The sequence below is a fragment of the Peromyscus leucopus genome, chromosome 9 (assembly GCF_004664715.2).
Source record: "Peromyscus leucopus breed LL Stock chromosome 9, UCI_PerLeu_2.1, whole genome shotgun sequence".
NCBI lineage: Eukaryota > Metazoa > Chordata > Mammalia > Rodentia > Cricetidae > Peromyscus > Peromyscus leucopus.
The window spans coordinates 110,043,809-110,058,088 of record NC_051070.1 but is presented as its reverse complement, the minus strand read 5'-3'; the positions used below and the strand labels follow the sequence as shown (position 1 = coordinate 110,058,088).

At 50.5% G+C, this 14,280-nt stretch overlaps 1 protein-coding gene across 2 annotated transcripts in view; it reads left to right on the top strand.

The window, feature by feature from the left end:
- The first annotated feature begins 6,471 nt into the window (after nt 1-6,471).
- The window catches only part of Tkt (transketolase), a 26,460-nt gene continuing 18,651 nt past the window's right edge, over nt 6,472-14,280 (top strand). Inside the window, exon 1 of one of the 2 annotated variants that reach the window (XM_028891273.2) lies at nt 6,472-6,701. In XM_028891273.2, coding sequence (XP_028747106.1) covers nt 6,595-6,701 — 107 coding nt within the window. In that variant the 5' untranslated portion in view covers nt 6,472-6,594. Of the gene's footprint in view, nt 6,702-8,191; nt 8,230-14,280 lie in introns of those variants that run through there. The other variant, XM_037208757.1, reaches the window with a different exon arrangement.

Genomic DNA, 14,280 nt, shown 5'->3' with positions numbered 1-14,280 from the left:
CAACCATCCGTAACTCCAGTTCCAGGGGATCCAATTCCTTCTTCTGGTCTCCTCGGACACCAGGCACACACATGGTGCACATACATACATACCCACAGGTAAAGCACTCATACACATAAAATAAAAATAAATAAAACTTCTTCTTCTTCTTCTTCTTCTTCTTCTTCTTCTTCTTCTTCTTCTTCTTCTTCTTCTTCTTCTTCTTCTTCTTCTTCTTCTTCTTTTTTAAGAGAGAGAGATCACAAAAATCCTCTGGAAGGAAATTCTGGTATTGGGGGGACAGTAGATTTCTAAATCAGTCTACAGCCTCAGTCAGGTGCTCTCTGTGAGGTGCTGTAGAGGGCAGTGCTAGGCACTTATCCCAGAAAGACTCATCCCAGGGCCACGCTGGCCAGGAGCCCTGGCTAGGAGTCAAAGGAAGTGTCCCAAGGCCATAGCCATGGAGATTGGCTTCAGTACAAGGCGTGGGCTGGCTTGGGGCTCCCAGCACCCAGCCGAGGCATGCCCCAGGAGTGCACACGGGCCCAGGGCTGCCAAAGCAATGCCAGCACTGTCACTCAGGAAGGCAGCTGCTCGAGGCCTTTCACGCCCCATCGGTGCCCACTCAGTAGATGGTGGATGGTGAGCGGCAGATGTGTCGGGGCACATCAGGGTAGCTGCACCCTGAGCTGCATCCGGACAACCGAACAAGGGCAGGGGCACATCCACAGCCTGAGGCTGTGCTCTCAACTCCAAACATCCCAGGCAGCAGCCCGACTTATGAAACGCGGCTTTACATAATCATGAGGAATAGAGACCGATGGTTACCAAGGCCCCCAGCCTCAGCACTAGGTTTTTTCAAGATGGCATTTTCTTTTGCTTTCTTCTGATTATAAAAGCCAGTTGTGGTCATTGCCACCAAATCCCGGGCGGGGGTGGTGGGGGGAGGAAGTAATGGGCAAAGAAACATCTTTCTCAGTCTCACCCTTTCAAATCTCTCTAGGCTCTGAGCTCATCCTTGCAGCCTTTCTGATTTCTGCTGAGTCCATATGAATGGGTGTGAGCATGGAACACACACACGTGCACATACATGCATGCTTCATTTTTTTTTAGTGTGTGTGTGTGTGTGTGTGTGTGTGTGTGTGTGTGTGTGTGTGTGATTTAGAGGTCAGAGAGCAGCTTGCAGGAAAACAATTCTCTCCTTCCACTGTGTGGGTCCTAGGCCTCAAATTCAGATTGTCAGGTTTGGCAACAAGCTCCTTTTCCCACTTAGTCAGCTCTCCAGCCTCCCTCATCCCTGTAAATGCTTTTAAAATAAGATTTGATTTGACTTTGACACAGAGTCTCACTCTGCAGCCTGACTGTCCTGAACTCACTGTGTAGACCAGGCTGGCCTCCACCACACAAAGATCCACCTGCTTGTCTCAGGTCCTGGGATGAAAGGTGTGTCCACAACACCCAGCCCCTTGCTTGTGACAAATATCTACCTGTTTTTCTGTCCCTTGACTTTATTCCGGTAAAAGTGTGCAATGGGCATCTCAGCTTGTTTTTACCTAGGTAACCCAGTCTGGCACAGAACCACCGTCCTTCTGTCTTAACTTCATAAGTGGGTGCCAGCCCTCTGAGCCCAGCAAAGCACTGTGTCCAGGAGTACCCAGTTCTACCACCCTGTCTTGCTGTCCGAATCCCAGGACCCAAACACAATTGCCTGAGGGTCTTGTTACCAATGCAAAGTCCTAGGCCCTGCTCTATAGAGACAGGTCAGAAAGTTAGATGTGGTGCCAAGCAGAGAACTGTCACATCTTCTGGAGCCACCATGGAGCAACATTTCCCCATGGGTCTTACTTTCTACTCCCCAGTCCACGTGCCTTAGAAAGACTCCTTTTCTCAAGAGATTTGGAGCCAGGCACAGGTGCCTATAACCCTAGCACTCAGGAGGCTTGGGGGTTTAAAGGCCAGCCTGGGCTACATATTGAAGCCCTGTGGTCTCAGTCCCTGTCCACTGCCACCACAGATGCCTGTACAGGGGAAGCATCCCTCAGGACCACCTCTTGGCATAGTTCTGGGTCAGTGAGCATGAGCTCTGCCAGGTCTTGGCTGTGAAGCCTGAGCCTCCATGTCTGAGATTCCAGTTCAGGCCGATAGCACGAAAGCTGGACCCTGGCTTCACCCAGGGCCTCGGCCAAGGCACAGAGGCTTTGTAGGAGGCCAGGAAGATGCCATGGTAATGCCACAAGCACTGTTCAGGGAAGAGCAAGTCAGAGGGCCAACAGGAGAGGAAGCCAACAGAAGAGGTATCAGACCGCATCAGAGACACAGTTGCAGCTGGCTAGTGGGTTGTGTGTCCTGCCAGGGTGTACGTGAAAGAGGGTGGGGAGTGAGCGTGCGCCAGCTTTTGACAGTGTCTGGGAGTGAAAGAGAGTGAGAGCATAGAAAGTGTGTCTATGTGACAGAGCATGTGAGAGTGAGTGTGTGGGAGTGAGAGTGTGTGTGTCAATCTCAAACCCAGGCTTCCTCCAGCCTGCTCCAAGTGTGATATTCTCCCCAGCTAGCTGCCCTGTACAGCCCAGCTGAGCAACGCTGGCCTTTCCTGCTGGGGTGAACTCAGAGCTCTGTTCTCCACATCTCATCAACCCTTCTGATCCGTCATCACTGTCAAGTGATGTCTCCTACAGCCATCCCAATAACAACACCAGGGTGCCCGCTGCCCACCCAGCACCCCTAGTAGCCTCCCAGTACATCCTGGTGGGTGGTGATGTCCCTGGAGTCAGCTGAGGTGGGGACTAGATTATGAGCACTTGCACCCTTTGCAGGGGATCCTGGGTGGGTGCTGAGGGACAGCTTCTTCAGTGTGTGGCTCTGCTCTTGGGTTGCCATGACCTCTGCTGTCACCTGTCGCAGGACAGGACATCTGTGCCACTTCCTACCTTCCAACAGAGCACCTTTGTGTCTCAAGGCGAACAGGTGAGAACGGAGGGCACGAGCTGGAGGACCAGATTCTCTCCGGTGACATCTTCCTGACACCTCTCTCTGGGTGCAGCTCTGACACCGGCCGGCTGTATTAGCTCAGACAGTGACAGTGATGCTTTCATTTCACTGGCATTTATTGGGCCCCTATTATGTACAAGAGGTCACTGGAGTCCGAAGGCGTAGAGCCAGAGGCTAGAGCTCTCCTCCTCTATTCTACCGGAACTGACATAAGGTAATTTGGTGGTGCACGGCTTCAACCCCAGCACTCTGGAGGCAGAGGCCAGTGAATCTCTGTGAGTTTGAGGCCAGCCTGGTCTACATAGTGAGTTACAGGCCAGTTGAGGCTACATATAGTAAGACCCTATCTAGAAAGAGAAAGACAGACAGAGAGACAGAGAAAGACAGAGAGAGACAGAGACAGAGAAACAGAGAAAGACAGAGACAGAGACAGAGAACGCAGCTAGAAAACAGTCTTTCTTCAGACCCTGGCAATGAGAAACACCAAGAGAAAGCAGGAGAAGGGCTTTGCTGGCTCAGGGCACAGCAGGGACAAAGCTCTAGGTGGGAATGGGTTTGGTGGGTTTTTGTTTTTGACACAGAATCGCCATACATAGCCTAGGCTGGCCCCAGCCCTCCCGGCTCAGCTTTCCCAATGCTGGGATTAAGTTGTACACCACCATGTACAGCTGAGTTTCATGTTGTTGGGTGTGAGTGCACGTGCACATGTGTATGCACATGTGTGCAGGCCAGAGAACAACTTCAGGTTTCATTCATCCTGTACTGTCCATCTATTTTTGGTTAGTTTTCTTTTTTAGAGACAAAGTCTCACTGTTTTTTTTTGTTGTTGTTGTTGTTGTTTTGTTTTGTTTTTGGAGCTGAGGATCGAACCCAGGGCCTTTTGCACTTGCTAGGCAAGCGCTCTACCACTGAGCTAAATCCCCAACCCTGTCCATCAATTTTTAATTAAATTTTATTTTTTGAGACAGAATCATTAAGCTGGAGCTGGTAAGTAGGCCGGCTGGACTAGCTGGCCAGTGAGCAGCCTGGAGCCAACTGTCTCTGCCTTCCCAGCACTCTGATTTCAAAGTCACGTGACACCACACCAGGCTAAGTAAATCTAGGTTCTCATACTTGGGTCCCCTGAAAACAACAGCAGTACTCTTAACAACAGAGCCATCTCTCCATCCTGGATCTTAATGCTCTTAAAGCAAGGAGTGGTGGTTTGAAGAAAACAAAGGTCTCCATAGGGAGTGTAGCACTATTAGGAGGTATGGCTTTGGTGGTGTGGAGTAGGTGGGGCCTTGTTGGAGGAAGTGTGTCACTGTGGGTGGGCTTTGAGATCTCCTTTGCTCAAGCTACACCCAGTGTAGAAAACAGTTCACTTCCTGTTGCCTGCGGATCAAGATGTGGGACTCTCAGCTCCTTCTCCAGCACCATGTCTGTCTGTACACCACCATGTCTCACCATGATGATAATGGACTAAACCTCTAAACTGTAAGCCAGCCCCAATTAAATGTTTTCCTTTATAGGAGTTGCTGTAGTCATGGTGTCTCTTCACAGCAGTAGACACCCTAATTAAGGCAAGGCACTAGTGTGCTAAAATAGACAGGGTTGGATGCCACAAAAACAAGAGAATGGTTGGGAGGCTAGCGGGTGTATGGGCTGAATTTTATTCCCGCAGTGGAGGGAGGTCATTGAGGAAGCAACAGGAGTTTTCTCTGGCAACCACAAGGAATGTGACTAGAAGGCTCAAAGAATCTGGGATGTAAGGGGAGCAGGGGAGCAAGAAGGGAGCTGGAAGCCAGGTGGCACCCAAGGTCTTGCTAAGATGTCTCTGAATAAAGGCCCAACCCCAGCAGATCTACCCCAACAAGCAGGACACTGGCAACAGCCAGCCCAAGATTCCGATTACAAAGCTGACCTTGGAGAAGACCAAAAGAACTGAAATATGGCTGAAATTCAGGATGAACTGAACCCAGTGAATGTGGAACCCCAGGATGAAACAAGATCTTAGAAGCCAATTATGGCCAAGATCCTAGATTCCCAGAGTGGAGGTAGGAACATTTCACTAGAGTGGATACATAGAAATTAGCATCCTTTTCACTAATTGTTATCACATACAGGTATAAATATGTATTCCTATTTGGTTAGAATTCCTAATTGGTTAGAATGTTACTTGTATGAGTGTTTTCAGGGTTAGTTGCCTGTAGATCTTTAAGTAGCGTTTAAAGAGAGCAAGGAGAGGATATGGGAGAGTTTGGAGGGAGGAAAGGGAAGGGAGAAATGTTGTAATTATATTATAATCTTAAAAAAAGACATTCAGATATACAGAAACGAACATTCAGAAATAAAACCATATGCCTCTCTAACTTACTTTACCATTCCCAAATAGATATTGATAAGTTTCTACTGCAAAGAAGATGATGAAGATGAGTCCCCGTTGTGCCATTGAAGAGGTGGAGAAATGGAGAGCCGCGCTAGGAGTCACTGCCCTCAGGGCCACAGGGGTGCCAGGCCCAAAGGGTTCCAAGGTTTGCCTCCTTGACCAGTTAGCAGCCTGAAGATAGAGGTGGCACTTGCCAAGGCCCTGACGGCGGAACACTCTGAGGCCACATCACTCCAGTCCCAGGTCCAGTCCTCAGCAGACAGGAACCAGGAGAGCCAGCCTCTATGGGCAGGGCCAGCAGAAGCCAGAAGCCATAAGGCACCACACTCAGCCTGATCGGGACACCTGGGAAACAGGCCAGACAGGGAGCACTTGGGGGCGGGGTGCTCACCAGCACAGGACCCATTGTTTCCTGACTGTGAATTTGAGCTATGTGGAGGACACAGAGAGGTCCCGGACTGAGGCTGTACTGGTGGCCACTGCCTCTGCCCAGCACGCATTCACAGGCTTGCCTTTATCTCCTCTCTAAAATGTAGCTTCCTCCTCCGGAAACAGTGCTGACCTGAGTGTGCGTCATGGATCCAGTGAGACTGGGATGGCAATGCTTTCCATTACCTCCACTCTGGGATCATTCCTCCAAGGCCCAGCAGGTCTGGTAAGAGCACTAATCTCACCGTAGGCCCTACTAGTCTGAGACCAGCCTGCTCTAGTGATTTCTCAGTATTACCATTACTGGCAGTGTATAATCATTCTCGTGCCCTGTACAGGTTCCTAAAGCCCTGGGCTCTTTTGGAGCTGAGACAGTCTGTTGCGGCAGACCAGCTACCCACCAGCTCTGTGACCTTAATCGATCTTGCCAAGTCTCAACCTTTTTCTTAGGAAAGTGCAAGAGTGTCTCTCTTCTCCCAAAACAGCCGGCGAGCTCTGAGCCACGCTTAGAACCTGGAGTAGTGGTGAAGTTACTTTGTTGAAATCGTTAGCGTCGGTGGTTAATTCCAACAGAGCACTGTGCCCAGACAGACACCCCAGGCCTGGCAGCTTGTAAGTGTCCAGAAAGTGCGGGGCGGGGCTGAAGGCCACTCGTCGGCCTGGGGTGATCCGGCGCCCGCCCCGCCCCCGCCCCGCCCCCTTGGGCGGGTCCTAAGGAGTCTTAACGCACCCGCCCGCCTCGCCGGGCCTCCGCCGCTGCTTTCGCCGCCTGAGCCGCCACCGGCTCTGCATCTCTATCCCCGGCGTCCTCGTCCTCGCCCGATCGCGCCATGGAAGGTTACCACAAGCCAGATCAGCAGAAGCTGCAGGCCTTGAAGGACACGGCCAATCGCCTGCGCATCAGCTCCATCCAGGCCACCACCGCGGCAGGCTCCGGGTGAGCGCGCGGATCTGGCGGGGCGGGGAGCCGGGTCCCACGGTCTCGCTGGCTCCGTGTCGCGCTGCACGATGTCGCCACGAGGGCGGCGGCGGGGGCGCGGTCAGATGGCGGAGTCTTCCGCTGCACCGGAGCGGCCGGGTTCCGCTGCCTGGGCCTCGGCCTCGCGAGCGCCTCCAGCCGGCCCGGGTTCCCGGCTCCCGCTGCACCTGAGCGCGCCTCCGAGCTCCGCGGCTGCACCCCGGAGGCCACAATGACTGCTGGCGGGAGAGCCTGGCGCACGTGGGGGCCCCATCCCTCTCCACCAACCTGTTGGTTCCACTGACTTGCAGATGGGGAAACTGAGGTTCCGGGTTTATATCAATTGTTCAAGGTCACAGCGAAAGCTGGCATTTCAGTCCTGGCACTGTAAGCGGAGAATGTGTGTAGAGCCCACCATTTTGCAGGAGACTCGGGGCCCACCCTTCCCCGCATCTCTAACCATGCTCTCCTCCTCGACACTTCTTCCTACCCTTCTGTGGGTTGGGGTCCTGCTTTGGATCCCGGCGCCGCTGAGGACTTCAGGGTGGGGGCGGGGAGGTGACTCGTGTTCGCAACATTCTGGGCATGAGAAGGAAGAAGGGAGACTAAGATCAGACCCGAGCCAGGAGGTTGGAGTGCGAGGCCGGGGGAAGGAGGTTTGCCAAGCTTGTAGAATGAAGGCGCGGGGCCCACACGGAAAGGGAAGTTCTGGGGTAACGGTGTTTCCACACTGGGTGGTTTCAAGAAATTCTGAGGTCTCCGTCGGACCTGGTGTGAGTGGTTTTGGGGGACTGGGTTGGGAATGTTCAGAAACCCAACTAAGCTGTGAGCTTAGAACAAAGACCAGAATTCTGGATTCTGGCCAGTTCCATACAGGATATATTATTAGAGTTAATCTCTCTGGCCTTTTAGCATGGGTTCCTACTTACCCTTCGTGCTTTTGAGACCTGGTGTTCTCAGAAGGTTTGGGCTGGGAGCCCTTCGCCACTGTACTTCCCATGCATACTTTGGACCTGTTATCTCTCTTGGGTTTAGATCGCTGACTGTGGTATAGGGAGTTCCCTGCCCAAGTAGAGACCTGACTTCCTTTCCACACGGTCTTCTCCTTAGCTTAGCGCAGAGGAGGTCTTCGTGTCCTATATTGCTTGTTCTCCACTGGCCCCTCCGATTCCCCTCAGGTCTGAAGTCTAGTCAGAGAGGCGGAGCGGTTAAATAACTGCTACCTATGCAGCTGTGCATTCTACAAAACTGATAAGCATGCAGACCTTGCCAAGATCAGGGAGCAGCTAGGTGGGTATTCCTGGAGTGACACAGCATCCTTGATTCCTTCCTGATAATCAGTTTACACAGGAAGACGGTGAAAAGTAGTGTGTCACGTGATTTGCCCAAACTGGTAGTCGGTAGCTGCTTAGTATGGCCTGGCATGGGGCTGGCTTCTCAGAAAGTTCTCTTGGGCGCAGGGCCCATATCAGGCTGGAGAATGAATGAACCGGCAGAGGAAAGTCAGGTATAACTTGGAGAGAAACTAAGTAACATTTTCAGCTGTAAGAGGGTTTACTTCCAAAGCAGGGGTGGTCTCCAGGGCAAAGGGTTACAAGTGGCTACAGAGTTACACCAATGTTTACATTGTAGCCTTAGGAATTCCCTGGACTCTGAAAGTATCCACTTCGAAATGACAGAGGTGGGTATGTAAAATACATGTGTGTGTTTGTTTGCATGTTTGGGTATATTTTAGATGCAGAAAAGTACTACTCGGGAAAATGTTTTTTCAGCAGGAAGTAACATTGCTCCTCAAGCCCTGTCACAAGAATGATTTTGAAATGTGTGTGCAAAGAGGATATGTGTGTACAGAAAATATTCCAGGAAGGCTTGAGATGTGAGTGTGTTCTGGCTCCTGAATGTTTATTTAGAGACTCACTGCAGTGAGTGAGTTCCATCAAGTGAAGACATGTTCAGTACTGAAGTTCTGACCCTGCCAGGAGCAGATAGCTGAACTGACCACCCAATCGATATGTCCCATTTTCTGGGACAATTTGGGATCTGGTAGAGAAAGAACACGTTGGTCCAGTCTTCACTGGTCACCCACTGAGGCTGGACATCCTATCAGTTAGGATCCAGGTTGCTGATTTCAGAATGGCAAGCGGTCCTGAGTGGACAGTATTGTCTCATCAGCCCTGTGTGCAGCAGGCCTCATCAGGCCACAGAAAGTCAGCACACTGGCCCCTGTGTGGGGAGTGGGGTGGGTGGAACATCACAGAGGCCTTTCTGTTGAGGCAGCGCCCACAGTGGCCGGACTCGCTGGGGTCATCTTCCACGTGCAGACACAGCTGTGGCAGGGGTCCAACTCATCCGAGCTTTAACAAAAGGAAACTCCAAAGGCCTTGTCAGAAGTGGCCGGCTTGCTGAGTTCAGTGGTGAAAGTTCTCAGCCCTCACCTTGCAGGGCTGGACTGTGTTAGCCAAATGCAGCCAAGTGTCATCTGCAGTTGCACCCGTTCAGGCCTGACTTAAAGGGGAAGTAGTCTGCTTTCAGCGAGTCCCTTAGTGTTTCTGACTCCACAGCTTTGGGGAGACCTGGGAGGATAGGGTAGGCCAGACCTGGCTTATGAGCACCAGGAAATAGATCTAATCCTTCTCTGTTCTGAATAGCAATGTCCTTGTCAGGAAGACCCTACTGTTCTCAGTGTCTCCGTTTCTCCATCTTTAAATGATAGGATCATAGAGAGCTGGTTAGTCTTTTTTTTTTAACTGTATAAGATACATGAGGCACTCTAATTTTACAAAGAAATTTTTTTCATTTATTTTGGTTTTAAAATTTGTTTATTTTGGTTTTGTTTTGTTTTTAGACTTATTTTGTGTGTGTGTGTGTGTGTGTGTGTGTGTGTGTTTTGCCTGCATGTATGTATGTGTGCATGTACATGTCTGGTGTCTATGAAAGTCAGAAAGAGAGCATTGGATCCCTTGGAAGAGGAGTTATGGGTGGCTGTGAGCCTTTGGGTGGGTGCCAGGAATTGAACCTAGATCCCTGGCAAGAGCAATCAAGTTGTCCTAACCCCTAAGTCTGCTCTCCAGCCCAAAGAAAAGGTTGTTGGGTTTTTTGGTTTGTTGTTGTTGTTTAAACTTGTAGTTTTAGATGGAGAGAGTCCAAACGTGCGGGTGAGGCTCACGGTGGGAATATGAGAGAGGAAGAAACACAGCTAAACAGGAAGTCGAAGAGCACACCCCTCTGCTCCCCCAAGGACCTTCCAGTGTTCCACACCCCCTCTGCACCCCGGTCCAAACCTCCAACATGTAACCCATAAATAGCATCCAAACCATGGTTTTCAAATCAGGTCCCTTAGGAGTGAGGCTGAGGGCTCGGGGTGAGCAGACCCTGGGTCCCGCTGCCCGCTGTTGAAGTGGCTGGAGCTGTTGCCCTGTTCTGAGCTCTGGCATTCAGGGGCACTTTGACCAAATGTGCAGAGGGCCCCCTCAAGACTCTAGCCCCTGTGTGGCTTCAACCCCATGGGGCAGAACAGGGCTCCCAAGGGCCAGCTTCTTTTAGGCTGCCTGGGGACATCTGAGTCCTCCTGCCCCTCCTGGCTCTGATTGAGGCAAGAGCAAAGCGGTTGAGATTGCCCCAGCAGCAGCCGCCATGTTTCTCAATTCAGGGTGGAGACACCTGCCAGCTCTTGAACTACTGGGCTCTTTGCCTGGGTGAGCCCTGAATCAGCAAAGCTAACTGCCAGTATTCCTTAAACCTGGGAACAAAGGGGCGGGCGCTAGTTAGGGTCTGCTGGAGACCACCTCGTGGCTTCCTGTGAACTCAAACTGACTCCTAGACTTGGCCTCTTGTCTCCAGAGCTTGGTCCCATGCAATCAGGAGCAGTTCTCTTCCCCGGGTGTCCAGGACACCCCTGAGACCAGGGACCTGGACAGAGCTGGGGCTGTAGTATCTAGAGGTGGGTTCGAGCAGAGCTCACAGTGGGGTCTCTTGCTTAGAAGTTGGTTGCATCCATGGATGGAGAAGAGTGTGATGACTGGAGGCTGTACAGCTGGTCTGGGAAGTACAGACACCTGAGAACTTCCTCTACTGGGCTTTCTCAGCACAGGCCTCCTTCCACAGACAGATCAGTAACTGCCCCGTGCCCCATGGAGGGACACTTGGCAGAGTGAAAGGTTTTAAATGTACACATCTGACTTGTTTTGTTTTTGTGGTATTAGAGAGTAGACCCAGAGCCAGGCAAGTACTTCCTACCACTGAATTGTATTCTCAGCTAATTCTGAGATTTTGTTGTTGTTGTTTGTTTTTCAAGACAGGGTTTCTCTCCATATCCCTGGCTGCCCTGGAACTCACTATGTAGACCAGGTTGGCCTTGAACTCAGATCCACCTGCCTCTGCCTCCTGAGTGCTGGATTAAAGGTGTTTGCCACCATTGCCCAGCTAAGATTTTTATATCTATGGTAATTTTAGTGACTTTATTACTTTTAATTTTAGGACATGCCCCAGCCTCTGAAAGACCTCTCTTGCCCATCTGCAGTTTCCTCGCTTCCCACACTGGCTCAGCTTTCCTGTCTCTGTAAATTTAATTCTTCTGGATATTTTATCATAATGGAATTGGACAGAATGAGGTCGTTTGGGTCTGGCTTCTTTCATATGGCATAATAAGTAGATTTGTTCACGTGGTAGCATGACTTTTCATGCTTCATTTCTTTTTACAGATTCCCTTGCATGTCACACATTTTCTTGCTTTTGTCCTACCCTGCTGGTGGTTGGCACTGGGTCTCTGGACAGGTCACTTGACTTCTGCGGACCCTGACAGTCCCAACCCTAAAATGAGAAGCATGTTAGACCTGATCTGTGATAATGTCAATATGGATATTAACTGGCTCAGGAGAGGTGTCATGAGAGAAAGATCTGAAGGAATGGTCTGAGGTCCAGGATCAGATTCATTCTGGGTGGGAATCAGCTCACTGTTTGAGGGACTTCCATCTGATACCCTGAATTTATTAGAAACAAGGCCTTACCCTATAACCCTGGCTGGCCTGAAACTCACTTTGTAGAGCAAGCTGGCTTTGAACTCATGGGAAACAGTCTTGCCTCTACCTCCCAAGTGCTGAGATTACAGATGTGTATACCACACTCAATTTACCAAATATAAGGGGAGGGGAACATGTGCATAAATTAACCAAGTGTGGCAATACACACCTGTAATCCCAGCTCCGTTTGGAGGGCCCCAAGGACTCACTGGCCATCCTGTCTAGCCAGTTGACGGGTTGTAGGTTCATTGAGAGACCCTGTCTCAAAAAATAAGATGGGATTGATGGAGGGAGGTGACTTCTTTGTCCTTTTCCTTATCTCCCATTCTCCCAGAAAAACACCCCAATGCCCCTTTATTCTGTTTTAGAGTGTGTATACATTGTATTTGTATGTATTCACAAACAATGTGGTTGTCTCTGTCATATCTCTGGTGCACTTTTCTCACATGCTGTGTTTGTGAGGTGACGTTGGTGTTGGGTCTGTAAAGGCTAGGTCCCTCATTGCCTCTGCTACCTATGTTCCCTTGTGTTTCAGTCATCTGTCCTGTTGATGCATGCCGCGTTGGTTCCAGACCATTCATTCCTTGCTGTTTAATAGGGGAGCCTTCTTGTTTGTCCTCCAGGGTACACCTGGAGCGTACATTTACGTTCTCCCGTGTGTCCCTGTGTGTGTAGGCTTGCTGGGTCTCGGGGAACAGGCCTCTCGGACATAGTCTTTCTATGTGGCCAAAGCGGCTCACGTTCACTATCTCTTGTTCGGGTGCATTTGGGTAAACTGCATTTCCCCCAGAACTGTTTTGTTTTCAGATCTTTTTCTATCAGGTGGGTCAGAATAGTCACCATATATTTGTGCCTTGAGTCCTGTTAAGAACAAACAACAAAGCAAACAAAAACAGGGTCCTCACTGTAGCCCAGGCTTTGAAATGGCCGTCTGCCTGCCTCGGGCTCCCGAGGGCTAGGGTTACAGGCATATGCCAACACGCCTTGCCCTCACTGCTGTGCCCGATACTGCTCTTCTCATACGAAAATGAGTCACCAGTTGGCTAGATTCTCCGTGTCTCCCCACTCCTCACACCACCCTTGTGAACTAGCATTTGGTCTAGAGGTGTATGTAGTGTGCTATCAGAGGGCTTGTTCTCCTTGGCAGCCTTGGGTTTGATCCCAGAACTGGCCCTGCCAAAAATAATAATTTAGAAAGAACTGGCTCTGGGCTCTGGTTCTTTATAGTACGTATTTTCTTACTGTTTCATGAAATTCTAGGGTTTTTATTTATTTTGTTGTTTTAGGTGTATGAATGTTTTGCCTGTATGTCTGCATACCACATGCATGCGGTGCTGACAGAGGCCAGAAGAGGGGTTGGATCCCTGGGGTTGCAGATAATTGTCAGGCTCCATCGTGGGTGCTGGGAATTGAACCTGGATCCTCTGGAAGAGCAGTAAGTGCTCTTGCTCTGGGCCACCTCTTCAGCTTTTGCTTTATTTTTAATTTTTTTTTCTGGCCTGGAGTGTTAGCTCGGACTTTACAAGCTTTAGGACCTGAGAATCCCTCAGGGCCCGTGGGCGTGGTGGTGTCTGCTCATAATCCAGTGCAGGTGAGGCAGAGACAAGTGGATCGTGGGGCTCAGTGGCCACCCAGTCTAGCTTACCTGGTGCGTCCCAGGCCAATGAGATTGCCTCAAAAATCAACCAAGGGCCGGCGGTAGTGGCACACACCTTTAATCCCAGCACTCGGAAGCCAGAGGCAGGCGGATCTCTGTGAGTTCGAGGCCAGCCTCATCTACAGAGTGAGTTCCAGGCCAGCCTGACATGTTACACAGAGAAACCCTCTCTTAAAGAACTGAAAAGTAAAAAATAAAATAAAAATCAACCAAGGTCACAGCACCTGAGGAAAGACCACCAAGACCATGCCTCGGCTCCTTCATGCACACACATGTGCACCTGAACACATCACACACATCTTTTTCTGCTCTTTTTAAGTTCAGTCCAGGTTTTTTTTCTAGTACCCCCTTAGGTGCCCGAGTCTTTTCTTTTGTAGATTTTAAACATTGGAGGCTGCCATGGTGAGGTCATGAGTGCTTGGCCTCTCTGGTTAGTTCATTCACCTCGAGGCCCCTGGGGGATCTTCTCTGGCCTTTTCCTACTGGGAAGCCCAAGAGTATGAATGAATATTATAGGGGTGGAAGCCCTCCTGGAGAGGGGACCAAGGAAGCTTGTGTGTGGTCTGGAGAAGGCCTGTGTGTATGTGTGTGTGTGTGTGTGTGTGTGTGTGTGTGTGTGTGTGTGTGTGTGTGTGTTGGGAGAGACATTATTGGGTCTGGAGAAGGCCAGTGTGTGTGTGTGTGTGTGTGTGTGTGTGTGTGTGTGTGTGTGTGTGTGTGTGTTGGGAGAGACATTATTGGGTCTGGAGAAGGCCAGTGTGTGTGTGTGTGTGTGTGTGTGTGTGTGTGTGTTGGGAGAGACATTATCGGGACCGGGTTCCAAACTGCACTCTTTCTGGGTAGACTGAACTGACTGAGAGTGTAAATGGCCCCTTGGGCCGAG